Source organism: Carassius gibelio, chromosome B16, assembly GCF_023724105.1.
Source record: "Carassius gibelio isolate Cgi1373 ecotype wild population from Czech Republic chromosome B16, carGib1.2-hapl.c, whole genome shotgun sequence".
In the NCBI taxonomy this organism is placed as follows: domain Eukaryota; kingdom Metazoa; phylum Chordata; class Actinopteri; order Cypriniformes; family Cyprinidae; genus Carassius; species Carassius gibelio.
Window position 1 is genome coordinate 31,081,603 of NC_068411.1, and position 26,199 is coordinate 31,107,801.

Below are 26,199 nucleotides of genomic sequence, written 5' to 3' on the forward strand. Positions count from 1 at the left end.
AGGCTATCTGATATCTGACCGTCTGTGATGAAGATGAAGATGAAGGTGAGCAGATCGCTGTATGTGGGCGATCTGGAGCCGGACGTGACTGAAGCCATGCTGTTCGAGCGATTCAGATCACTCGGTTCGGTTCAATCGATCCGAGTCTGCAGAGACCGACTCACCTGCCGCTCGCTCGGATACGCGTACGTTAACTTCGAGCGAGCCGCTGACGGTAAGATCACGGAGCAGTTATTAACCCCTTCTCAAACATTACTGACTGAGAAAGACATTTGTAAATAAGGATATATCATCTGAGAATTATATTAACCCCACTGGAATTGAATTACATTTCTATGCATGTATAACTTGCTCAAAAACAGTACAACTTTTTAAAACCTACATATTTATTTCTATCAAAACAAAAGCGCATTAACATTAATATTAGATTTAGTCATTTCGCAGACGCTTTTATCAGAAGTGACTTACAAATTTGGCAATTTATTAATATTACTCAGATTTTATTTTTATTTTACTTGCTTTAACTTTAATGTTCACGTTGAAAAAGTGGTTAGTTGTTCATGCTGCAATGGTTTAAATTCATGTTAATTAACAAAATTCAGTCCCTAAAGTGTGTGAGAGATGGGGAAGAAGCTGAATATATCTTACAAGAACTTTCTGACTGTAACATCATTTTATAGATAATTTTACAAAAGTGTTTTTAACACACCTGGGTCAAAATGCATCTCTAAAAAAATATAATAAAAAAAAAAAATAATCCAAAATGTAAAAAAAAAAGATATTTTGAGGGTCTTAAAGCGTGTCCATGTTCCATTACTAAGAAGAAAAAAAAATGTTTTAGAAATGTTTGCTTCTCATCAGGCTCAAAACAAACCCAAATGTGTTATGAAGGGGTTAAATAATTGTATATCAAACTCAAAAAGAGCTAATATAAGTCAAAGTGTGTCTGTTTTTGAAACTCAAGTCATGTTATCAGGAACTTGATTCTGACTGAAACGTGTTTATTGATTTTGGAGGAAAAATCTCCTGCATGTGAAATGATTCATTCAGTCTAGAAGTTCATAATGTCTTCTGAATCACTGCTGTGTTGGTTGGTCCAGCCGAGCGAGCCTTGGACACCATGAACTTTGACCTCATGCAGGGGAAGCCCATGCGTCTGATGTGGTCTCAGAGAGACCCTTGGCTGAGGAAGAGCGGCGTGGGAAACGTCTTCATCAAGAACCTGGAGAAATCCATCGACAGCGAGGCTCTGTATGACATCTTCTCCTCCTTCGGGACCATCTTATCCTGTAAAGTAAGGGACGACCTCCTCATTCGGCTTTCCTGTGCAACATCAGACCCGTATCGAGTGCGTTTCTTTCTCTGAAGGTGGTTTGTGATGAAAACGGATCGAAAGGCTTTGGGTTTGTGCACTTTGAGACGCATGAAGCTGCTGGAAAAGCCATCGAGAAACTAAACGGCATGTTGATCAATGAACAGAAGGTGTAAGTCAAGACTGAAATTTGGAGAAATGTAGCATTGCATCACTAGCTTACCATTGGAGTGAATGGGTGCCGTCAGAATGAGAGCTGGATGTGTTTCAGGTTTTGTCTTCTCCAGATGTGAAACGATGGACTGGAGCGCTGTGGATTATTGTGATGTTTTCATCAGCTCTCATTCTGACGGCACCCATTCACTGCAGAGGAAAACTCTGTTCCCGTGAAGAAACAAACTCATCTACATGTTTAAAGGCATAGGAATAGAGCTTTGTAAGTTTCACATGTTGCTCTTTAAGGTTCGTGGGACACTTCAAATCCCAAAAGGAGCGCGAGGCTGAAATGCAGGCGAGAAACAAAGAGTTCACAAACATTTTCATCAAGAACTTCGGGTTGGATGTGGACGACGAGATGCTGACGGAGATATTCGGTAGATTCGGTGAGTGTGGGTCTGTTTTGTGAATGATGTGGTTGAGATGAAAGCTGTCTCTTGTTTTAACGCGTCTGTTGTTTGAATCAAAGGCCCGACTCTGAGCGTTCGGGTCATGACGGATGAGAAGGGACAGTCCAGAGGCTTCGGTTTCGTCAGCTTCGAGAAGCACAGCGATGCCAGACGGGTGAGTGATGAGAAGAAGACGTGATGAAAGATTGTGCAATGTTATGTGCATCAAAGGAGCATTTATACCATTGTAAATATTCAGAAAAATATATTATTTTTAAAGTATTAATGCCTTTTTTTATTCTGCTATTTGTTTTTTACCAATAAAAAAGATGCTCCCATAAGTTGTGTACCAAATTAAGTACTATATGTGTCCATGGAGCACAGAAAGGTACGTTTTTGGAAATTAAGATTTGTGCATCACCTGGTTTGTTCGGAGGACAATATTTGATACAACTGTTTAAAAATCTGGAATCTGAGGGAGCAAAAAAAAAAATCTAAATATTGAGAAAATCATCTTTAAAGTTGTTCAAATGAAGATCTTACCAATGCATATTACTAATCAAAAATTAAGTTTTGGCATAAAAGAGAAATTGATCATTTTGACTCATGCTTATGACTGCTTTTGTGCTGCAGGGTCACAATAATTTCCAGTATTATTTTAGTATTAGTGCATTTTTTTTTTTACCGTAATTAAAAAAAGTTAACAAAATGTTAGTTACTATTAATTATTATTATTATTTTTCAGTTCACTTTACAGTTTTCTATTGAATTTTAAGGTTTTAGTAATTTTATAGTTTTTTTATAATTTTATTTAATTATTATTTTTTGTAATTTTATTTTTTTTATTTCAGTAATTTTTTGTATTTTCTACAAACAATGTATGATATAAATATAATTATGTATTACTACACAAAAAATGTTCAAAATCTAAGATTGTATTCATGGAAGCCCAAAATATTTGGTAAATCATAAAATCATAACCTTGAAATAAAAAGTCGATTTTGTTGTTGTTGTTGTTGTTGTTGTTGTTATAATTGCTTTTACTACACAGGCACAGGTTTTTTTTCATGCACCTCTCATGTTTCTTATATAGCATTTCTGTCAATAGTTTTCAATTACGATACATATTTGTGGCAGAAATGTACAGTAAAATTCATGCAGTTGGTAAATTACGTAATCACACAATGACTATATGTTGCTGTTGTATGTTGTTTGAGAGTTGGCATCATCTCTTCTGAGCTCTTTGACATTTTTAGTGAGAATGGTCATTAAGAACTAAACGAAGGCGCATAAGATGAGTAGTTCTCTGTGTTGTGACCTGAAGGCGGTGGAGGAGCTGAACCGGACGGAGCTGAGCGGCAGAAAGGTGTTTGTGGGCCGCGCTCAGAAGAGACGAGAGCGACAGACGGAGCTGAAGAAGCGCTTCCAGCAGATCCAGCAGGAGCACATCATGCGCTGTCAGGTGTTTATTACTCTGATTAAACCTCCTGCAGGTCAGAGGAGTGAGCTTTCACCTCACTTTAAACCAAGCAGAACTTAAACACATTATTAAAACCTTATTCCACTTTAAAGCCTTTGCTATTTCTCAACTGTACTGCTGTGCATTGATTCATCACACTTATTGTTATCCCTGAAGTTGATTTAGTTAATGTCATATATTCATTGCTAAAGTTATTGTTATAGTAATCACTGAAGTTATTGTTAATTATTGTTATGATGATTATTATTGTAGTTATCGGTAAATTTGGTATAGTGGTATACTTATTGTTATAGTTATTGCTATTGTTATAGTTATTGCTATTGTTATAGTTATAGTTATAGTTATCACTGAAGTTATTGTTAGTTATCATTATCGGTATTGTTTTGGTTATCGGTAAATTTGGTATAGTGGTATACTTATTGTTTTAGTTATTGCTATTGTTATAGTTATAGTTATAGTTATCACTGAAGTTATTGTTAGCTAACATTATCGGTATTGTTTTGGTTATCGGTAAATTTGGTATAGTGGTATACTTATTGTTATAGTTATTGCTATTGTCATCATTATAATTATAGTTATCACTGAAGTTATTGTTAGTTATCATTATCGGTATTGTTTTGGTTATGGTAAATTTGGTATAGTGGTATACTTATTGTTATAGTTATTGCTATTGTTATCGTTATAATTATAATTATCACTGAAGTTATTGTTAGTTATCATTATCGGTATTGTTTTGGTTATGGTAAATTTGGTATAGTGGTATACTTATTGTTATGGTTATTGCTATTGTTATCGTTATAATTATAGATATCACGGAAGTTATTGTTAGCTAACATTATCGGTATTGTTTTGGTTATCGGTAAATTTGGTATAGTGGTATACTTATTGTTATAGTTATTGCTATTGTCATCGTTATAATTATAATTATCACTGAAGTTATTGTTAGTTATCATTATCGGTATTGTTTTGGTTATCGGTAAATTTGGTATAGTGGTATACTTATTGTTATAGTTATTGCTATTGTTATCGTTATAGTTATCACTGAAGTTATTGTTAGCTAACATTATCGGTATTGTTTTGGTTATCGGTAAATTTAATATAGTGGTATACTTATTGTTATAGTTATTGCTATTGTTATTGTTATAGTTATCACTGAAGTTATTGTTAGCTAACATTATCGGTATTGGTTTGGTTATCTGTAAATTTGGTATAGTGGTATACTTATTGTTATTGCTATTGTTATAGTTATCGTTATAGCTGTTGTTTGCATTATTGTTATAGTTATCGCTGAAATCATTGTTATCATATTATATTTAATATAGTTATTATTACACTTATTGTTATCACTGAAGTTGTTTTAGTTATAGTTATATTTATCGCTATAGTTATTGTTATTGTTTTAGTTATCAGTATAGTGGTATACTTATTGTTATAGTAACTGCTAATATTATAGTTATCGCTATAGTCACTATTATAGTTATTACAGTTATTTTTACAGTTTTTGTTGGCGTTATTTTTATTGCTATATTCACCACTATAGTTATTTTGAAAGTTTTTGTTACAGTTATGGTTCTTGTGAACATGTTTTTATGGTCTTGACAGGGTGTGAATCTGTACGTGAAGAATCTGAGCGATAGCGTGGACAGCGAAAGGTTATTCAGAGAGTTCTCTCCGTACGGGAACATCACCAGCGCTAAGGTAGAAATGAGACTGCCTTTGGTTTTTATGGTTCATAATTTCTGTATTTATTTAATTGTAACCCAGTAAATGCAAAGATCCAAAGGTTTCTTCTTCGTTCAGGTGATGACAGACGGAGGCCGCAGCCGAGGCTTCGGATTCGTCTGCTTCTCGTCTCCTGAAGAAGCCACCAGAGCCATCACTGAGATGAACTGTCGCATCATCGAGTCCAAGCCCATATATGTGGCTCTGGCCCAGAGGAAGACGGATCGCCAGGCTCTGCTCATCCACCAACACATGATGAGACGCCAGCAGCAGGTCCAGATCCACATCACACTTTCTGATCATCCACACACTGACACACAGAATCACAGGTGACCAGATGAGCTGCTGTTTCACAGGTGCAGAATCTCTCTTCATTCAGCTTCACCCAGCCTCAGTGCGTCAGTCCTCAGGGTGAGTGCGCCTCTTAAAGAGACAGTCCACCAATAAATACTCTGGTGTTTTTAATGAAACCAGAGAGATTTCTGTCCCTCCTTTCAAAGTCCAGGTAACTAAAACTTAATGCGAATCCATAAGAACTGAAGACGAACTAGGGTTCTGAATAACAGGAGAGTGTTAAATGAGGGGAAAATTGTCATTTATGGATGAACTATGCCTTTAAATAATAAATATGTTTTAATTAATTAACAATTCATTTCTAAAAAACAAACAATAAAATAAAACACTAAAATTGATCAAATCATAAAATGTCAAGTTTAAATAAATCATTTAAAAATAAAAGCAATTAATAAAATCAATCAATAAAACACTTATTTAAATTTATTCATAACAATATAAAAATAAAAACTATTTTAAAACGAAAACAGCCAAAACAAAACACTTAATAAAATTAATCAAATAATAAAAATGTTAAAGTAACATGAATTAATTTAAAATAAAAATGATCAAAGTGAAACACTCAAATTTAATTAAATAAATGACACCACACAAACATGAAATTAAAATAATTTTAAATAAAAACAACTGAAATTAAAATATACTAATAAAGATTTTATCATAGCAATATAAATTTAAAATTAAATCTAATAAAGTAAAAACGATGAAAACACAAAAATTCATAAAAATGGAATCAAAGTAGCATAAAAAAATGCATACTAAAATGAAATAGTAAAAATGTGAAATGAGGATAATGTTAAAATAAGGTCAAAATAAAACTAAAAGTAATAAAGTAAAATTAAAAGAAATATTTTTTAAATTAAAATATACTGAAAATGTATTAAATAAAAAAGAGAAATTTGAATAAATAATTTTACGCATAAAAAGACAAAATAAAACATCCTTTTATAAAAGGTCTGTGATGTGAGCGTCCGGTGCATGTCTTCATCATCTCTCTCTTACAGTGGATCTCAGTGTGTGGTCAGCAGCGCAGGACATCTACACGCCTGAAGGTCACCATCATTACGAGTTCACTAGTGATCCACAGCAGACGTGGGCTGTTCAACAGGTGCACGTCTCTCACAGATCACTCTCTTGCTATGTTTCCATCCAAAGATTCACATTTAACCTATGCGCAAAACTGGAATATCAACATTTGCGAATAAAGCACCATTGAACGACTCAAAGAGATATAGATGCTGTGTACTAGATCGGTCCACTGTGTAGTCAATTTATCCTGTCCCATCGTGCAAAGTCACATGACTTTTTTGAGTCACATGTTGGAATTTATGCGGTAAAAGTGTTTTTATCATAGTATATGCACTTATTCCTTATCAGATCAAATTGTATCAAAAAAGTCAGTTTTTTGAGTTTATGCGCATCATGGCATTTCCATCAATTCCAAAATACGCCTAAAAATATACCTTTATACCTGTGGATTCTTGTATGTATGTGCACTGTGTAATAGTCATTATATATCCTAACAGTTTGGTGTGGTTTCTTGTCCACAATCAGGTCCAGGAGACTCTGAGCTCCCCCGTGTCCAGCTCAGGAGAAAACCAGAAGCAGATGCTGGGCAAGTTCTCTCCTGTATTATTGTGTCGTGTTGATCTTGTCGAGCTCTCGTCTGATGTAGTTTGATCCGCAGGTCTCAGTCTCTTCCCGCTGGTGCAGGATGTGGTCGGGCCGCTGGCGAATCAGATCACAGAGATGCTGCTGGAGACGGATGAGTCTGAGCTGCTTCTGCTTCTGCGCTGCCAGCAATCTCTGTGCATCAAGGTCCGCTCCTGCACATTCAGCTTTGGTAGCTTATAGGGATGCACAATATTATCGGAATGTTATCGGAATCAGCCGATAAAGGTTTAAAAAAGTAAAAATCAGATTTGAAAAATGTTGCCGATATTCCTTGCCGATAAACAGTGTTGTGGGAAACGAATTACAAGTAATGTAACGTAATCAGATTACTTTTTTTTAAGTAACTAGTAAAGTGACGCATTACTTTTTAATTTAGAAGGAGATATCTGAGTTACTTTTTCATGAGTTATTTTCAAGGTTTTCTTTTTTTTTATAAAGTTTATTACTCCTAACTAATAAGCTTTTGGCTCAAAACTAACTAAAATTTTAAATTATTTGTTTATAATGTCGACATGGGAGAGACTTGGTGTTGTTTTAAAACAAAAGTAAATATATCGGTATCAGTATCGGCTACAACGATGTGAAAAATATCGGCATATCGGATATCAGCAAAAATCTAATATTGTGCATCCCTTGTTGTTTTAATGTGTGATTTATTTCTGTGTGTGTGTGTGTGTGTGTGTGTGTGTGTTCAGGTGAACGAAGCGCTTGCTGTTCTTCAGTCTCATCAGCCGATGGAAGCGGCTCAGATATCGTTTAGCAGCCCTGCTATTCAAGCCGTCTGAGACACAGATATCAATGACCACACACAGATTGAACAATTCTAAAATGTAATATTCATCAGATTTATACAAAAATATTTTAATTAATTTAATAATTCAGTGTATATTGAAAATATCGTTGTGGTAAATAAATGTGTTTGCAAATACATATTTTTTCTGGTTTGCTCTTTGCAAGGCATTTTTATTATTTTTGTTGTTGTTGTGAAATCGCACTTATTTGTTGTTTTAAGTCGATGCAGATGTAACCTAAGCAATAAAAAGCTATTGTCACTAAATACAAACAGTTCACTGGGTACTACTTATAGTGTAATTAATCTAATTTAATTAAATTTACTGGCATAAATTGTGTTTACATACAATATTGCCTAACCATTAAAACAAAAAAATGGCTTAATAAAAAATGAACATACATGCAAATAATGCATATATATATATATATATATATATATATATATATATATATATATATATATATATATATATATATATTATGACAACAAACTCTTAGAAGAAAGGGATCATTGGGATTCTATATAGAACCATAGGGTTCTTTACTCAACTCCAAAGGACCTTTTATGCTAAAAAAAAGGTTCTATAATGACAAGAAAGGGTTCAAATCTTGAATTTTGTGATCATTCAAACGCATTCATAAATGCATTTGAATACACCGAATAATGCAGTGAAAGAAAGCACTCAAAATGCACACGCGCACTAGTATGACTTCATCATGTAACTTTACATTAGCCTAGATGCTTGCACTTTTTAGGCACAATTTGTTTAGTTTTTTAATATACTTGATACTGTTAAAAGGCACATCAATAAAACAAAAAATACGAGTTCACATATCACACCTTAACAAGCGTGGAAAACGTAATTAGAACTAGCTACTAAATTAGTTAAAAATGCCTATGCAACTATGATTTGCGAACCCCAAACTGACTCAAATGATTCGCGAACCCGCTTTGAACTCCCGAACTGATTCAAATGATTCGCGAACCCGCTTTGAACTCCCGAACTGATTCAAATGATTCGCGATCCCCAAACTGACTCAAATGATTCGCGATCCCGCTACGAACTCCCGAACTGACTCAAATGATTCGCGATCCCGCTCCAACTCCCAAACTGGAGTCAGATGACTCAAATGATTCGCGATCCCGCTATGAACTCCTAAACTGCTTCAAATGATTTGCGATCCCCAAACTGACTCAAATGATTCGCGATCCCGCTATGAACTCCTAAACTGCTTCAAATGATTTGCGATCCCGCTACGAACTCCCGAACTGACTCAAATGATTCGCGATCCCGCTCCAACTCCCAAACTGGAGTCAGATGACTCAAATGATTCGCGATCCCGCTATGAACTCCTAAACTGCTTCAAATGATTTGCGATCCCCAAACTGACTCAAATGATTCGCGAACCCACTACGAACTCCCGAACTGATTCAAATGATTCGCGATCCCCAAACTGACTCAAATGATTCGCGATCCCGCTCCAACTCCCAAACTGGAGTCAGATGACTCAAATGATTGGCGATCCCGCTACGAACCCCCGAACTGCTTTAAATGATTTGCGATCTCCAAACTCAAATGATTCGCGATCCCGCTACGAACTCCCGAACTGACTCAAATGATTCGCGAACCCGCTACCTATATGCTCTGCTCATCATGACCATAGACAGTAAAAGAAATGGACACAGCGACCCCATTGGAACTCAATTGAGACAAGTGAAGCCCATTTTTAGCGTTTTTTAGCACTTCCGTTTCTGACGCGCAGACTCAAACGAAGCTTGACGACGTCAGCAACCTGTCTGACAGATGTAAATCTTCTAGTGGCTGTGCGTGCAAACTGCCATCGTTAATCTTGCAGAGACGGCGAGCTTGAGCGGGGAGTTCTTTGTCGTGAATGAGCAGGAGTAAGTATTCTGATTAATTATTTTGTATAGTATTTTAAAATGTAACGCCACTACGCCATATTAAGTTAATTGCCTGCGAGCTTCTCCACCTGTCTGTACGGTAATGCGACAGAGAGCCGAGTGGTTATGACGCAATCGTTAGCCTATTTTTTACAAAAACTGTTTATACGGGGCCATAATGTAACATAGAAGGTAATGGAGCCCTTTATACATTTTCGTGTATCTTTAGAAATAAATAATGGACAAACAGAGTCTTTAAACGCCTCAGATGTAAAGTTATTCGCTGTCAAAGTGACGCCAAAATGAATGGGAGTCAATGGGAATGCTAACGCAAGTGAAGTTCTGCTAAAAGATGGCAGCCCCCACCCGACTTCAACTTCCGGTCGAGTTCCTTGCCCCTTGATCATGACAGGACCTGGATCAGTGAGCTGTGTCTCGGGCCCATGACGTCACTTCCAGGGAGGCATGTTGTACACGCCCCCGTCCCTTGACTCCACCCCCACGTCAAAACAGTGCCACAAGGAGAGACGTGCAGAAAAGTAAAGCGCAAAGGGAAAATGGTATGGCAAGCTCAAACTAGACTGACACACAAAATAAAAGCAGCATTGCAAATAAACTAATAGATATGACCATGGAAAATATTTATTGCAAAATCATTGCTTTCGCACTGTTTCATTTGTTTTGCAATTCTTAATTTTTGTTTGCAAAAAGCAAATGTATTTTCCTCAATACTTTAAATAAAATGTTTTAAATTTGTTTTTATTGTTTTTGTATATTTTAAACAAGGTAAATCTTTCTTTTTTTTATTAAAATAAAAAGTCACATACATGGATTTTTCTGGGCTAAGCCCCCGGATCTCCACTCACTCTAGAACCACCCCTGTATATATATATATATATATATATATATATATATATATATATATATATATATATATATATATATATATATATATATATATATATATACATACATATACATACATATACATATATATATATACATATACATATATACATATATATATATACATATACATATATATACATATACATATATATATATATATATATATATATATATATATATATATATATATATATATATATATTCTACATTTTGAGTCACAGCTAACATTTATTTTTAATGTTTATCCCGCTGCGGAAACGGAGTTTCATCTTGTTGTGAATTGATATTAAATGTATTATATGTCCTTCATGCAAACCAATCCATGACCTTTACGTTCGCACTTATATTTTTTCGTGAATCACGCTACTCTTATTCTATTAGCCCGCGGACTCTTATTCTGCTCTTACGTAACTGTATAAAGGAACCACACGCAACATCCGGCGAGGTCGCCTTCTTGTGTGCCGTACTTCCGCTTCTCTTCCCCTATCTTGTGCGGTGCGAGAGAGAGCGCGTGTGCCTCAGAGCTTCGGCACACATCTTATATATAAAAAACCAAAAAAACCAAAAAAATTCACAAAACAGAAAAATACCAACAAAAATTCTACTTTTATTACCGAAGACCTCGGTGAAGCAGGATTTGAGAACAGGTTTGAGGAGTTTAATCGCACCGTTAGGCCTGAGGAGATTTTAAATCATCGACACCAACGAAACATCGACGCCAAATCGGTACCGAACGCGTTTTAAATCGTCTTTGAGTCTGTTTTAAGAGTATTTAACCGTGTGAGAGTCGAATCGAGCATTTTTGGTGTCGTCTGTCCGCGTGTGTTCAATCAGGTCCTCGTGTCCAGCTCTGAAGATGAACCCCAGCGCGCCCAGTTACCCGATGGCCTCTCTGTATGTGGGGGATCTACACTCGGATGTGACCGAGGCCATGCTGTACGAGAAGTTCAGTCCAGCCGGACCCATCCTCTCCATCCGGGTCTGCAGGGACATGATGACGCGCCGCTCGCTCGGTTACGCCTACGTCAACTTCCAGCAGCCCGCCGACGGTGAGCCGAACCCCGAGACATACATACATTTATAGTCTGTATGTTCATATAAAGTTACATGTATAATAGTAATAGTCAAATAGGTTTAAATTAATGAAGAAATATACAATATTCTAATGCGTATTTACTATTTCATATGTTCGGTGCGTGTATGTGTATATATATATATATATATATATATATATATATATATATATATATATATATATATATTATTCTAAGAAAATGTATGTCTTTTTTACTTTTTTATGTTCTATCGTTTTAAATTATGTATTTTTTATTTTTAACATAGTATGTATGTGTTTTATATAAAATATATATTCAATAATATCCTATGTATAATTTATACATTTGTATGAATTTTACTAATATAATTTTTATATTCAAAGCATTTATAAATTTTGAATCTTTATAAATTTGTGAAATTTTAGATTCGTTTTTAAATTATTTATTTTATATAGTTTTTATTTTATATATTTTTATGTAGTTAATATTTTTTATAAATATTAATTTATCTTAGTATTTTTTTTTTAATTCTGTTTTATTTTCAATATAATATAATTTTGTGTATATTAGACACGTCAAGATAAGTTGCGTACTTGGCAATCTCCTTACTGTGCGTTCACACCAGACGTGACTTGCCCAAATTGTTCTATTCGTGTGTACATTCGAATTTATTTGATTTCAACCACCAAACATAAAATATAATTCATTTTGGGTAAATCTACCCGGTAATTTGGTCTTTATTCAACTGAATCTATTTATTCCAAGCATGGTGAACGCACCATTACTCATGTTCTAACTCCGTTTCAGCCGAGCGCGCCTTGGACACGATGAACTTTGACGTGATCAAGGGCCGTCCGCTGCGCATCATGTGGTCCCAGCGAGACCCGTCCCTGCGCAAGAGCGGCGTGGGAAACATCTTCATCAAGAACCTGGACAAGTCCATCGACAACAAGGCCCTGTACGACACGTTCTCTGCCTTCGGAAACATCCTGTCCTGCAAGGTGAGGTCGAGTGTGTGCTGCGAGACGCATGTGTGAGGTGTTTGTGCTCGTGCTCAGCTGCTCTTCTCTCTCTGAAGGTGGTTTGTGATGAGAACGGCTCTAAAGGATACGGCTTTGTGCACTTTGAGACCCACGAGGCTGCAGAAAGAGCCATTGAGAAAATGAACGGCATGTTGCTCAATGACCGCAAAGTGTAAGTGTTTGATTTAACCGCATTGAACTAAACTGTTTGGTTTGGAGTGAAGCATGATGAGTGTGTCTCAAACATCATGTGCTACATCTAAAAAATTTCCCCAAGTTATTAACTTGAAATATTTTTTTATAGCTTCCTTTGTGTTAAATTATTATTATTATTATTATTAAGTAATGATCTTCTCCATGAATAAAGCATTAGATGCTATGCCGTTGATTTATTAAAAATGCTCTATTCATAATAAAGGTGACTTGTCTCTCAAAGGTTTGTGGGACGCTTCAAGTCTCGTAAGGAGCGTGAGGCAGAGATGGGCGCCCGCGCAAAAGAGTTCACCAACGTTTACATCAAGAACTTCGGAGAAGATATGGAGGACGAGAAGCTGAGGGAGATTTTCAGCAAATTTGGTGAGTTTTTATTTTACTGCTAGCAGTTTTTTTTAAGTCTTTTAATATCATAGTTTTTATTAATTTGTCTATATATACATGATACTTGTGTGTATTGTGCATATTTATGTATATAAAAACAGGCATGCATGTATATTCACGAAAAATTTTATGTTTATATAATTATATGTAGTTTTTTTTTGTAATGATTTTGGTTCGAGTTAAATGTAATAACGAGCCTGTAGATGTTTTGATCTGGTCACATGAGTCGGATCTGACGTGTGTGTGTGTGCAGGTCCAGCGCTCAGTATTCGAGTCATGACGGATGACGGCGGTAAATCTAGAGGCTTTGGGTTCGTCAGCTTCGAGAGGCACGAGGACGCCCAGCGGGTGAGCAGCGGCGTGTTGAGACTCCGTGTGGTTTAGTAACGATCTGTTGTTGTGTCCTGACTACGTGTATGATGAAATCTCATTTTCATGCTGAAAATTAGTGTAGAATTCACACGGATTAACGTGCAAAAGAATTATAACTAACACTTTACCACAAGATCTCATTAGTTAACCTTCATGCATTAACATTAATAAAGAGCTACATTTGTTACAGAAGTCATTAATCTTTGTTAAAAAGCACAGCTGTTAGCTTATTAATAATAAACTTTATTTCCAGACCCAGAGGGATCCATAATACAATACAAAAACACACATAGAAAAAAACAAATAATAAATATACAAGAATTAAAAATAGACCCACCACAGTGTTCAGTGTCTAACATACAGACATGTACACCAATGGTTCCACCGTCTGGACGAAAATCTTACAGAACTTAATCTACTAACTGATGTTATTAAAATAATTCTGTCTTCTCTAAAAATGCTCTATTCTTTTCTAAATTACGTAATGTATATATTGAAATTTCCTAAGATTAATGAACTTTTAGAAGAATTTCATTGGCAGTTTAACTAATGAATCAACTAATGTTAATTAATAGAAAGCATGAGCAGGCAATAACGAATCAAAACATTTTCAATCAATATCTAAGACATGTTGTAGATTAAAAGCATCGGCTGATGTCACAACACCGACTAAATGTAAAAAGTTACAATCAATAGCCGATTAAGTCTTAATATTTAAGTGTTTGGTGCTGTGCGAATACAACAATCTGAATGATGTCATTAAAACATGTTTCAGATACAAAGTAGCGCAGCTGCTGCTTTGTTTACATGGTTTCCAGGGTAACGGCTGCCTCTCTGCTGTTTAGCGCCATCTGCTGTCAGAGTGAATGTGCTTCTCATCCGAGCTTTATGTTGAAGTCCATCATCGTGCATAACCATTCCCCTGATATGTGCCAGTCTAATCCTGACGTGTCTGTTCTGGTCGTCAGGCCGTGGATGAGATGAACGGAAAAGAGCTGAACGGGAAGCAGGTGTACGTGGGTCGCGCTCAGAAGAAGGGAGAGCGTCAGACGGAGCTCAAGCGCAAGTTTGAGCAGATGAAGCAGGACCGCATGACGCGCTACCAGGTGAGCACCAGATGAGGGCGCTAAAGGCTTGTTCATGTCTGTATGTCAACATTAACACTTATTTTTTTCAACAGGGAGTCAATCTCTACGTGAAAAACCTGGATGACGGTCTGGATGACGAACGTCTGCGTAAAGAGTTTGCTCCATTCGGCACCATCACCAGCGCTAAGGTGCGCACTAACTAGGGCTGGTCGATCTTTATTTGATTGAATCCATATCAATTCCTAAATCCCAAGATTGATGTTTTTAGCCTATACTTCTCTCTCTCTCTCTTTGTTGATGCATGATTAAAATTCCACTACACATTATTTGTGTATATGTTTCAGCAACAGATTACGTAGAAACATAAACAGTGTTTTTAGTGTTGTAGAACCCTTCCCAGTGTTGTTCCTCCAGGTCTGTGTGTTGATCTGAAGTCTGCTGGTTGTTGTGTCCAGGTGATGATGGAAGGCGGCCGCAGCAGGGGCTTCGGCTTCGTCTGCTTCTCGTCTCCTGAAGAGGCCACTAAAGCGGTGACGGAGATGAACGGTCGTATCGTGGCCACCAAGCCGCTGTATGTGGCTCTGGCTCAGAGGAAGGAGGAGCGTCAGGCTCATCTCACCAGTCAGTACATGCAGAGGATGGCCAGCGTCAGAGCCGTGCCCAACCCCGTCCTCAACCCCTACCAGCCAGCGCCACCTTCAGGATACTTCATGGCTGCGATCCCACAGGTCAGGACGCTTTGACAGTGCTCGGTGATAATATCGTAATATAATCCCAAACACAGGCACGGTGCTGTTCTGCGTCGACAGTGATTCGTTCCTGAGTGAATCAACCGTTTAAATGATTCGGTTCAATAGCAATGACTCGCTTATTAACAGTGACTTGCTGCCACCTACTGGCCATTCAAATTCAACATCTTTCATAACTAGTTTCTAAAATCAGTATTCAGCCTCTTAATGTAACAAAACATTAATGCATTTGTAACTGCAGGTTAAATGTAGCCATGTCTTCCATTAAACCGTGTGTAAATGCCTCTTTAGGTGCAGCTAATGTGCTGATTTCATTTGCTTGCTAACAGCCCAAATGCCTTACTATTCTAATTCACTGATTAAATATAAGAATTTGACTAGGTAATGGATGTTTATAGAAAAAATGGCATTTTAAATGTTAAAAAACATTAAAGTGAAAGATTAAAGTGCCCCTGTAATGGGTTATGAAAGGGTTATATTTGGGTTTTGAGAGTCTTCAACAACAGGTTGACATGCATGCAAGGTCTAAAAACACTATTTTTACTTTACTAGCTCAACGACTCCCAAACGTTTCGCTAATTTCGATTAATTTTTCCAAACCCCTCCTTTAGAAAGCCATGTAAAATGAATCATGATGTGGTTTCTCTCTCTCTCGGTGTGTGATTGACAGGCTCAGAATCGTGCTGCTTACTATCCCACCAGTCAGCTCGCTCAGCTCCGCCCCAGTCCTCGCTGGGCCACTCAGGGGGTCCGCCCTCAGCGTGAGTCTCCACCCACACACTCTTAGCCCCGCCCACCAGAACTCTTCATTTCACTGCTCTGTTTCTGATCTCCGTTCCAGATTTCCAGGGCATGCCGAACGCAGTCAGACCCTCGGGGCCGCGTCCTCAGACCTTCGGTGCCATGCGTCCCGCCTCCCAGGTCCCACGGGTGATGGCCCCCCAGCGCATTGGTGAGACACCAACACACACTTACACACACCGTAGATAGATGCACATCATAGATTTAATAGTGCACTATTAAAGAAAGATTTGGAGTTCATTAACATACACATGTTTAACTATCAAAGTGCGTTCCTGCAGTTGAGTGATCCTGATTGTGCTGTGTTCTCCGCAGCGTCTCAGGCCATGGGTCCTCGTCCCTCCGGTGCAGGCGCAGCCACAGGTGCGGCTCAGGTGAGAGGAGTGCCACAGTACAAGTACGCACCTGGAGTCCGCAACACACAGCAGCACATGCCCTCTCAGCCGCAGGTGCCCATGCAGCAGGTACGCACTTTAATCTTAATGGAACGTTTTACATTTACTCCCATACATTTCTTGTTCAGTGTTTTTTTTTTAATACAATTTTCGCCATGATTTTTGTCATTTTGACTTTTTCGATGAACGTTTGTGTTTGTCTTGATTCAGCCTGCGGTCCACGTTCAGGGTCAGGAGCCTCTGACGGCGTCCATGCTGGCTGCCGCCCCTCCACAAGAACAGAAGCAGATGCTGGGTCAGTTTAACCCTCTCAATCCTGTTGTGCTTTTTTGTTTTTGTGTGTGTGTGTGTGTGTATTAGAATGTGTCCGGTTTCGTTTAAGTCATCATAGATTTTTACTGTGACTTTACAGAAGACACCCCTCGAAATACCTTCCATTGCAAGAATAGTTAATATACCAAAACATCTCGTCAGGCATATCTACAATACTTACAATAAAGTACTTTAAATTTAAAACTAGAAATTGCACGTTAAATCCATGTGTGTGTGTGTGTGTATATAAAATATACCCCTAAAATGTTTAATTTTTACTTGATTTTTAAATATGTCAGTTGCATGTTTTATGCATGTCAGCTGTAAAAGTCAGTAGTATTTCAGTGTAATATCTGATGCATGCTCTCTTCTGCGACAGGTGAGCGTCTGTTCCCGCTCATCCAGAACATGCATCCCAGTCTGGCTGGGAAGATCACCGGAATGCTGCTGGAGATCGACAACTCTGAGCTGCTGCACATGCTGGAGTCTCCGGAGTCCCTGAGGTCAAAGGTCAGTGCTCAGGGGATGCTCACTTTAGTTATTGGGATTTTCTGTTTTTTATTTTATTTTTTTTATCCTTGTGTGACCTCATGGACATTGTCTTTTTCAGTTTTGTTTTTTGATCACTTTGCCTGTTTAACTATGTAAATTTTGTCACAGGTGTATTTTTATTGGAATTATTTATCCATTTCCTTTATTAAATCTATTTTACACTAGGTACAGAAAACAGTTCCTCATGACCTTATAAGGGAAAAGTTTGGTGCTGCACCCAAAGTTTAACTAAAAGCTCGTTTAAAAAAAAAAAATCAACTTCAAATTTGGAACGCAACTTCTTTAGATTTATGGCTTTTTTTCTTTCTGAATTTTTGTTCACTTTTTATAAAATATATATCTTTATAAAAAATGGCTCATAAATCATTCTCACAAACTGAACCATATTTTTAGGTTACTTTACAAATTTTATTATTTTATTACTTCAGCAATAATCTGTTAAGGGTCTTCTGTACAATGAGACCAAATGTAAATCTGTACTCCCAAGCTTAACATTTTTTTTATGACCGGTTTTGGAAATTTTTCTCCTCTATGAACCTATCTGTAACTTGTTGTTTTAATTTAATTGACGCACATGGGTTAATATTCAGTATTTAAAATGTGCTTGATCTTGCAGGTGGATGAAGCGGTCGCAGTGCTGCAGGCTCATCAGGCCAAAGAAACTGCTCAGAAGACCCCCAGCGCCCCTGTGCCGGCCGTCTAACACCAGGTCAGGAGGTGTTCTGAGGCACTCTTTAATGATTCAAGAAATGCTTTGTTCTTCTAGTCTTATGTTTTTCCTCCTCTTCCAGAATGGTTCTCTTCGGCCCCGTCTTCACCAAGAGGGACACAGTAAAAAAAGAAAAAGTGAATAAAGATCGAAAAACAGAAACGCGAACAAGAAAAAAAGATGACATCCAAATGTTTTGCCAGGTTGAGAAACTAAATCTTGACCTTGATTATATTAAAAAAATAGAAAAAAAAATAGAAAAAGAAAAACCTTTTAATTTTGAAAATTCCAAAACATTCCTTTCTTTTTATTCCTCTTAATGAAAGCTCATTGTCAGCGGTGTTCTGGCAGTGGATAGCTGAACATTTGGTAAAGTACATTGGATTAAACTGCTTGAATAAATAAAACTTTAAACATTTGTCATGGTTCATGTGTTTTATTTTGATTTATGATGGGTTGTGCTGAAAGCCTTTGGACACAAATCAGCTTATTTTAAAAGAGCTGCACATTAGTTTCTCAGAAACCATTTTATAGTTGCACAAGTCCACTGTAGTGAATGCAGATGAACCTGAATGTTGACATGGTGTTGTCAAAGTTAGAAAATGAGTTCACGACCTGATCTACGGTGCATCTCTGGGTTAATGTCCTGAAGGTGGTGTCTTCAGTCATAAGATGGAGTTGATCACATTTGGCACATGATCAAAAGAGAACTTTTTCTTAGATGTCTAGTTGTTTAAATGCATTCCTCTTTGTTAGTTACAAGTTAACATGAGTTAGCAAACTGAAATGTACTAAATGCAGCCTAAAAAAAGTGTTTTAAAGCAATGGTTGAGTTGTGTTTAGGATTGAGTTAATTGATCAACTTTCGCACTGGTAGCATTGACTTACTGCATTTAAACATTATGGAGTCCTGGTTCTAAATGGTTATTATTGGCAGGACATTAATATATTGGTTCACATATGATGGAAACTCTTATGATTGGTCCTGAACGCCTTACAGGATAATTTGGTTTCTCCGTTTGAATAAAAAAAAATAATGTGTATATATATGTGTTTGTGTATTAATGCTTTGACATGTACATCACATGACAGTAGCAGTAAAAAAAATGTATATATATGTGTATGTGTATATATATATATATATATATATATATATATATATATATGTTTTCAGGCTGGTTGAAGATTTCGCTATTTAATTTATTTGAGGAACCAATGTTTAAACAAGCCAAAAAAAAAGAAGTTATTACTTTTAAATAAAAGTAACTTTTGTTAGCCTGCCATATTTTCTTTACATAATATTTTTGTTTTATGTAGAAAAACAACGTTTTTTAGGAGCCGGATAAGGCTAATAGAGCGCAAATGGCAGAAGGTCCACCAAATAAATATATAAAGACGAGGCGACCGTTAGGATCCGCGTTCCGTTTTTTAGCGCGCAAATTACTAGCGCGCGTGTTCATTCAGTCAGATATTATTAGCCTTCATATCTTCCATATCTTCACATCTTTACACATCATATTCGGTGAGTGGGGAACTACTAAGATGAAGACACGTTTGCTTTTATGTTTCTGAACGTTAATGTGAAGTTTATTTCAAAATATTGGATTAACCTTTCAATGCTGAGTGGAATCGCGTTGTTCGTAAAACGCAGTGTTCGTGAAATAACTGTATATCTCGCTCTGTCGGATTATTAGTCCTGAAATAAAACATTTAAATGAAAAACCTGATAGTTACTCATCTGTGACTGACAGGAAAACCGGTTACTCGGGTTCACCAACCGAAAGAAAACTAAACGATCTTAACCCTGGCCTTCAACTTTACAGCTCAGTCATATTCTTATGACCGTCATAAAATCTGGAATATAAATAGATTCAATATGCTGCCATTGTGAAACACGAATCACATCCTTTTGATAACACTAGAATGGAATGTGAAGTGAAATAAAGTGAAACGGTGCCATTTGACCTGAAATAGGTGTCTGTGTATAACATCTTTTGTTGTAGTTTTCAGTCAAATCTGCCGAAAATCATTAAATACGTCATGACGTGAATTTAAGCATAAAATCTGGCATTTAAAATAAACATTTATTAAATGTACTTTCAGTGATTTAGCAGATGCTTTAATCCAAAGTGAGGTCAATGGAAGCAATCAAAACAACCAAAGATCAATAATATGCTGTTCTAAAGGTTTAATAACATCACGTTTAATTAAAGCACAACTGGTTAAATGTGATCATAAAACAAACCCCCTTTTCAGAATGAATATATAACATTTATTGAATTCTGTACACACTAAGAACACATCTTTATGGATTGCGTTGTCAGCATGTTTGAATTGTTTGGTAATGTTTTGCCATTGATTTACCAATGAGATCCAATCCTAAACAACAACTTGCACGGCCAGCTAAACAATCCGATGAGATAAAATCATTCTGTCACTCTGTATCTTTATTTGGAAACCTTTGCAGGAAATCACGTAGAAAAGCTTGATTGTGTGTTCAGATTCGTAGTTTTTTAGTAGGCTTATATCTCTATATATCATTGAATATTGGATCATATGACTATTATACAGTGTGCTAAAAGCTCTTCACCTTCTTGCCTTTTTCTTTTTCATGTTGTGTTGTTTACAGCAGTGTTTTCTCACTTCCTCCAACAATGCACATGTTGGACGTGTCCCTAACCAAACACACCAGAAACACATCTACACCGTGTACTTTTGGACGCTTAGGACATGCTGTTTTATCCATCTCCCAATACAGATATCTAAAACATCCTTAAATCTAGACGGATTTACTGGAGATGCTAAATATTGCAAGATTCGAAACAAAAAAATGCGAAACTCAAATCAATATAAAATCTTAAAATGTTGAGAATTTCCATCATGAATTGAATCAACACTTAATATTCAGTAAACATGAGCTCATAAATAAAGCATGCATGATATTAAAGAATGAGCAGAATGTTGTTTCAATCATTCTAGATCTAGCACCCTACAGAACATCTTTTCAAATGAGTGAAATAATGAATTGTAGCAGCTGTTTTCTCGTTTCGTTTGTCTGTCACGAGTTATTTTTTCTCTTTTACTGTGGAGCTGGAGATAAGGTGGAGTCCTCAGTGTCTGTCTCAGACTGTCTCGACCTTCAATAAACACTGGCTTATCAAACGCGTTTACAACCCGTGATTCAATCGCTATAATTCAGACACTGATCCGTGTGATTTAGACTCTTTCCAGACAGAATGTTCTAATCGTGATAAAGTGCATGATCACTATGAACCACAAAACATCATCATCATCACAGAGATCCAATTTATCTGACATTCTGCTGAAGTGCACAAAGAATATAGGAAGCGACTTTGAATTATGCCAATTATGAAGAGCTGAATGTTGGATCTGTTATACTGCAAATCAGTTCATAGTAGTTTTAAAACCAAAAAAGTATTTTACACTAACTAATTCTAAAATGACGAATCGTTGGCTTTGGTGAGCATCTACAGAAATCATAATATTTATGATGGAAATGTAAGTGGGATTACACAAGTAGCTACTTGTTGATTCGATTGAAAGTAATATAGTAATTATCTTATCGGGTTAAGTTCTCAGTGCTAGGTACTGCTGAGATAATAAACCAGGACAAGATCATGACGTTACAGAAAAACACCTCCATGATAGAAGAATCCTCAAGAAAGTGATTTATTTATCCTGAATTGGTTCCGATTCATGAATGTTTCATGATGTTGATACATTTTCTACTGGAGTCGGATCAGCTTCAGCGATCACATTACAGTTTATGTGTTAAAGGAGTCGTATGATGCTTTTTTTAAAGATCATTATTTGGTGTAACAGAATATGTTGACATGCTTTAATGTTCAAAAAACACATTATTGTTCAAATACTGTACATTATTGTAGGTTCTCTATGCCCCGTCTCTCTCAAACACCTCGTTTTCGACAAAGCCCCTCCCTCTGACAAGCGCAGTCTGCTCTAATTGGCCGACTGACCCAGTGCATTGTGATTGGACGAACACCACAAGCACTCGTCGGAAATGTAACGCCCCTTTCTATAATCACAAGCTTCATCTTTCAAAATAAATGTAAAGACAGTTAATAATGTCTTTAGTTTTACCATTAGTTCAAGCTAATATTTCCACATAGTGATGTAGAGATGTGGGGGCGTGTCTTTGTAACTTTACAGATCTTTATTCTCCAAGAGCTTTTTACACTCCAAAGAGAAAGAAAAAATTGAAATCGCATCATATGACCCCTTTAATTTACATATAATTTAAGAGTTTGATTACTTCAATTTTTCAGTATGTCAAAAGTCAGTTGTCTTTCTTTAGATCAATTAACAGCCAGACTATTTGTTTTCTGCAGAAAGTCTGAAAACCGTACAAAGTGAACAAATAAAATTAGAAGGTAGTGTAGATAGAAAAGGCATAGATTGAGTAGAGAACACTCTGTTGTGGTAAAATCACTATAACACACTGGTTTCACAAAAAATTGGTATAGAAGCAATTTTCTTTCAGAAATTGCTTGTGAATTTACAAAGAAACGACAAGTAAAACATTGGCTTAAGTAGAAAATCTGAAATTGTAGTGTTTTTTTATTTAATTTTATTTGTTATTGGAGTAAAACATACTCCAATCATTTTTTATTTACAACTTACACCCCCCAAATTATTATTTTTATAGTTCAGCAGCAATATTAATGAAACTAATAGATGTTCTAAAAATAATTGAATTTATTTGTAATATAGTAACATATTTTTACCATGACTTTGGATGTGATACATTGAAGCACGGAGATTCAGAGTTGTTTAACGAATTGTGCTTTTGCTAAATAAACCCCTGCTGGAGCACAGTCACTGCGACTGGTAAAACATTAATAATATAATATAATATAATATAATATTTGTGATTTATATTGATATTTCCAAAAATGTTGGTTTTATCATAACACACAGCAGCTACTTTTAAATAAAGAGAAAGATAGAATAAATGGAATAAAAGATATTTAAAAATGAAATATTGTATTCGGAGGCTTTTCAAAATAAGAGAAAGTGAGTATAATTAAAGTACATCGATGTACATGTATATAAAAAAGTAATGGCAAGAACTAATATAGAAATTAGGTGTAAATCTATCAAAGGTGGAATAAATGTGACAGGGAAATAAAAGTACGCAATTTATTTATCAAGTTAAAGAAAACATTTTCCTTTGGCTGTCATCCTTCACATTCTCAAGGGTCATTCACCTCTCACTTCCTTCACTGTTCTGGATTCGTCTGTAATGATAGGGATCATATAATGAGTGCTTGACGAGTCCTTGGTCTCTTGGTACGGCCTGGTGTAATGACTCCAGCAGAGATTATATTGCCTCACCTCTAGTATTTCCCTGTCTTATCTCCGTTTACCCAATTGCTAAACAGTTGTTGTGTTCACAGCAGATGTAGATCAACAGGTCAAGGTTCAGGAGTGCTTGTTATAAATAGGAGCTTCAGAGGCGTGAGTTCTAGGAGAGCGTTTGTGTGTTTGGTGAGAACATGGATTGTGATTGTTCGGTGTACGGTAATTGGCAGTCGAACGCCATCCTCTTCAGCATCCTCAGCCGAGGCGGTTCGACTCCGAGCGAGCCGAGCTACAAGCGTGTTCCTCACACGTGCCACTGTGAGAAGCGCAGGACGGTTTGTCTGAAGACTCCCAGCGAGACGTGTCAGGTGGCTTCAGACGTGCTGGTGAAGACCGTGCACTTCATGAAGAGTTTGCCTGCGTTCCAGCAGCTGCCTCCTAAAGACCAGCTGTCTCTGCTGCAGAACTGCTGGGCTCCGCTCTTCATTCTGGGTCTGGCTCAGGACCGGGTTCGATTCGAGGTCCACGACTCTCCGGCTCCGAGCATGCTGAAGAGAATCCTGCTCAACGGCCGAGAGACGGCGAGCTCCGATCCAGAGCAGCCCACGCTGGCCGGCGCACAGACGCTCAAAGAAGTTATCAGGAAGTTCTGGAGTTTGGATTTAAGCCCCAAGGAGTACGCTTATCTGAAAGGCACCGTGATCTTCAATCCAGGTACGGTCTCCAAAACCACATTAACAGATTTACACACTAATTTATATTTAAATGATGACACTATTTTTTTTATTTTTATATATAATCATTCAAAATAATATATATAGATACGTTTTGGAAAATGAATATATATATATATATATATATATATGTGTAAATTTTATTTAATAATTATTTATAAACTAAGCATTCTTAAGTTTATTAAAATACATGTAATTATTTTATTTTAAAAGTTACATATAATTGAAGTTATAGTAAATTATTATAATTGCAATTTTTAAATGACTATACTTGTAATAATATTAAGTTATTAAATTATATTTATCAATAATTTAATTTAGTAATTTCGTTTTTATAAAAATAATTATATATATAAATAGTTTATTTTTAATTTTATTTATTTATTCCAAATTATTTAATTTAAAATGTAACTACTTAAATAAAGATAAAAATATTTTAATTTTAAAAATACTAAGTTATTGAAAATTATATATATCTAATTAATAATAATAATTAATTATTATACATTTATTTTAAATATTTCTTATAAATATAAAAATTCTATATAATTAAATAATGTATTGATAATTAATTTTGTATTAAAATATATTTAATTCTATCTATCGATCTATCTTTATTTATTTAAAATCTTTACCATAAATTAACGTGTTTAGCCATATATTTTCCGATGCACTCACCTGTTATTGTCTCTCTGTAGATGTGCCGGGTCTGAAGGCGTCTCTGTTCATCGAGGGTCTGCAGTATGAAGCTCAGCATGCTCTCAAGGAGGTCCTTGTCCCTCTTCATCCAGAGGATGGAGGACGGTTTGCTCGAATCCTCCTCACCGCGTCCTCTTTAAAGACCGTCACTCCGAGCCTCATCACAGAGCTCTTCTTCCGGCCGGTCATCGGTCAGGCAGATCTGCTGGACTTGTTGATCGACATGCTTTTCACCAGATAGTGACCCAAAGCCTCAGATCTTCTCCAGTGTTCTTCCCTGAGCGCTGGGTGAGAATCTGACTGCGTACGGGTCACGTTTGACCAGTTACAGCTTCATTGTTTACACAGCTTAATGAAATTACTGCACCTTTGTAATGGTATTTAGGTCACAAGTATGTGATTTATTGATTGTTTCCTTCTCTCTTTTATTTTTGTAAGCACCTTTGTAGCTTTTTGTACGGGATGATTGTGAAACTACGATGTATTCCTTGATGAAACGCTCTAGAAAGATCTCCGCACGTGTGGGAGGTTCATGTATCGTCTCTGTGAGAAAGCTGGAGGAAAACATTTGTACGTTCATAAATATACTGCGATTAAATCTATTTTTACAGATTTCGGTATTATCAAAATCTGTGTTTGTCTTGTGTCACTTCTATGAATACTGAACTTATAATTAGAACGGTTTATTCTGACGGCACCCATTCACCGCAGAGCAAGAGATGCAACACTACATTCCTCCGAATCTGATGAAGAAACTACTCTTAATCTGGGATGACTTGAGGGTGAGCTGTTCTGTTCCTTTAAACATTTAATGATTGTGTACGCATTTTGTTTAACGTGATATTCAGTAAGCTAGGGTTTCTTCCAATCTTAACCATGTCAAAGCGTTGCGAACATTGGCTTCCGCAGCCTCATGCCGTCAGTGTCACAGGTATATTTCTGAAAGAAGTCCAAATTGCGTAAATGTAATAAAACAAGTTGTGTTTGCGGTTACGTGTGTACCCAGAGGAAGTCTGATGG

At 36.4% G+C, this 26,199-nt stretch overlaps 3 protein-coding genes across 3 annotated transcripts; all 3 read left to right on the forward strand.

The window, feature by feature from the left end:
- Positions 1-60: 60 nt before the first annotated feature.
- LOC127974762 (polyadenylate-binding protein 1-like) lies at positions 61-7,153 on the forward strand. The gene is made up of 11 exons (XM_052578257.1): positions 61-214; positions 1,101-1,294; positions 1,369-1,484; positions 1,775-1,914; positions 1,998-2,092; positions 3,242-3,379; positions 5,000-5,095; positions 5,198-5,448; positions 5,499-5,530; positions 6,478-6,581; positions 7,028-7,153. Exons 1-11 carry the CDS (start codon positions 97-99, stop codon positions 7,151-7,153), a joined length of 1,410 nt encoding a protein of 469 aa, XP_052434217.1. The 5' UTR covers positions 61-96.
- A 3,886-nt stretch (positions 7,154-11,039) lies between these two features.
- Positions 11,040-18,821, forward strand: LOC127975281 (polyadenylate-binding protein 1A). The gene is made up of 16 exons (XM_052579207.1): positions 11,040-11,477; positions 11,586-11,800; positions 12,614-12,807; positions 12,885-13,000; positions 13,265-13,404; positions 13,679-13,773; positions 14,766-14,903; positions 14,978-15,073; positions 15,341-15,613; positions 16,305-16,395; positions 16,476-16,586; positions 16,751-16,899; positions 17,041-17,125; positions 17,522-17,652; positions 18,311-18,403; positions 18,486-18,821. Exons 2-15 carry the CDS (start codon positions 11,608-11,610, stop codon positions 18,395-18,397), a joined length of 1,899 nt encoding a protein of 632 aa, XP_052435167.1. The 5' UTR covers positions 11,040-11,477; positions 11,586-11,607; the 3' UTR covers positions 18,398-18,403; positions 18,486-18,821.
- Positions 18,822-23,907: 5,086 nt separating this feature from the next.
- nr0b2a (nuclear receptor subfamily 0, group B, member 2a) lies at positions 23,908-25,791 on the forward strand. Its single transcript, XM_052579209.1, has 2 exons — positions 23,908-24,460; positions 25,179-25,791. Exons 1-2 carry the CDS (start codon positions 23,941-23,943, stop codon positions 25,418-25,420), a joined length of 762 nt encoding a protein of 253 aa, XP_052435169.1. The 5' UTR covers positions 23,908-23,940; the 3' UTR covers positions 25,421-25,791.
- Positions 25,792-26,199: the final 408 nt, after the last annotated feature.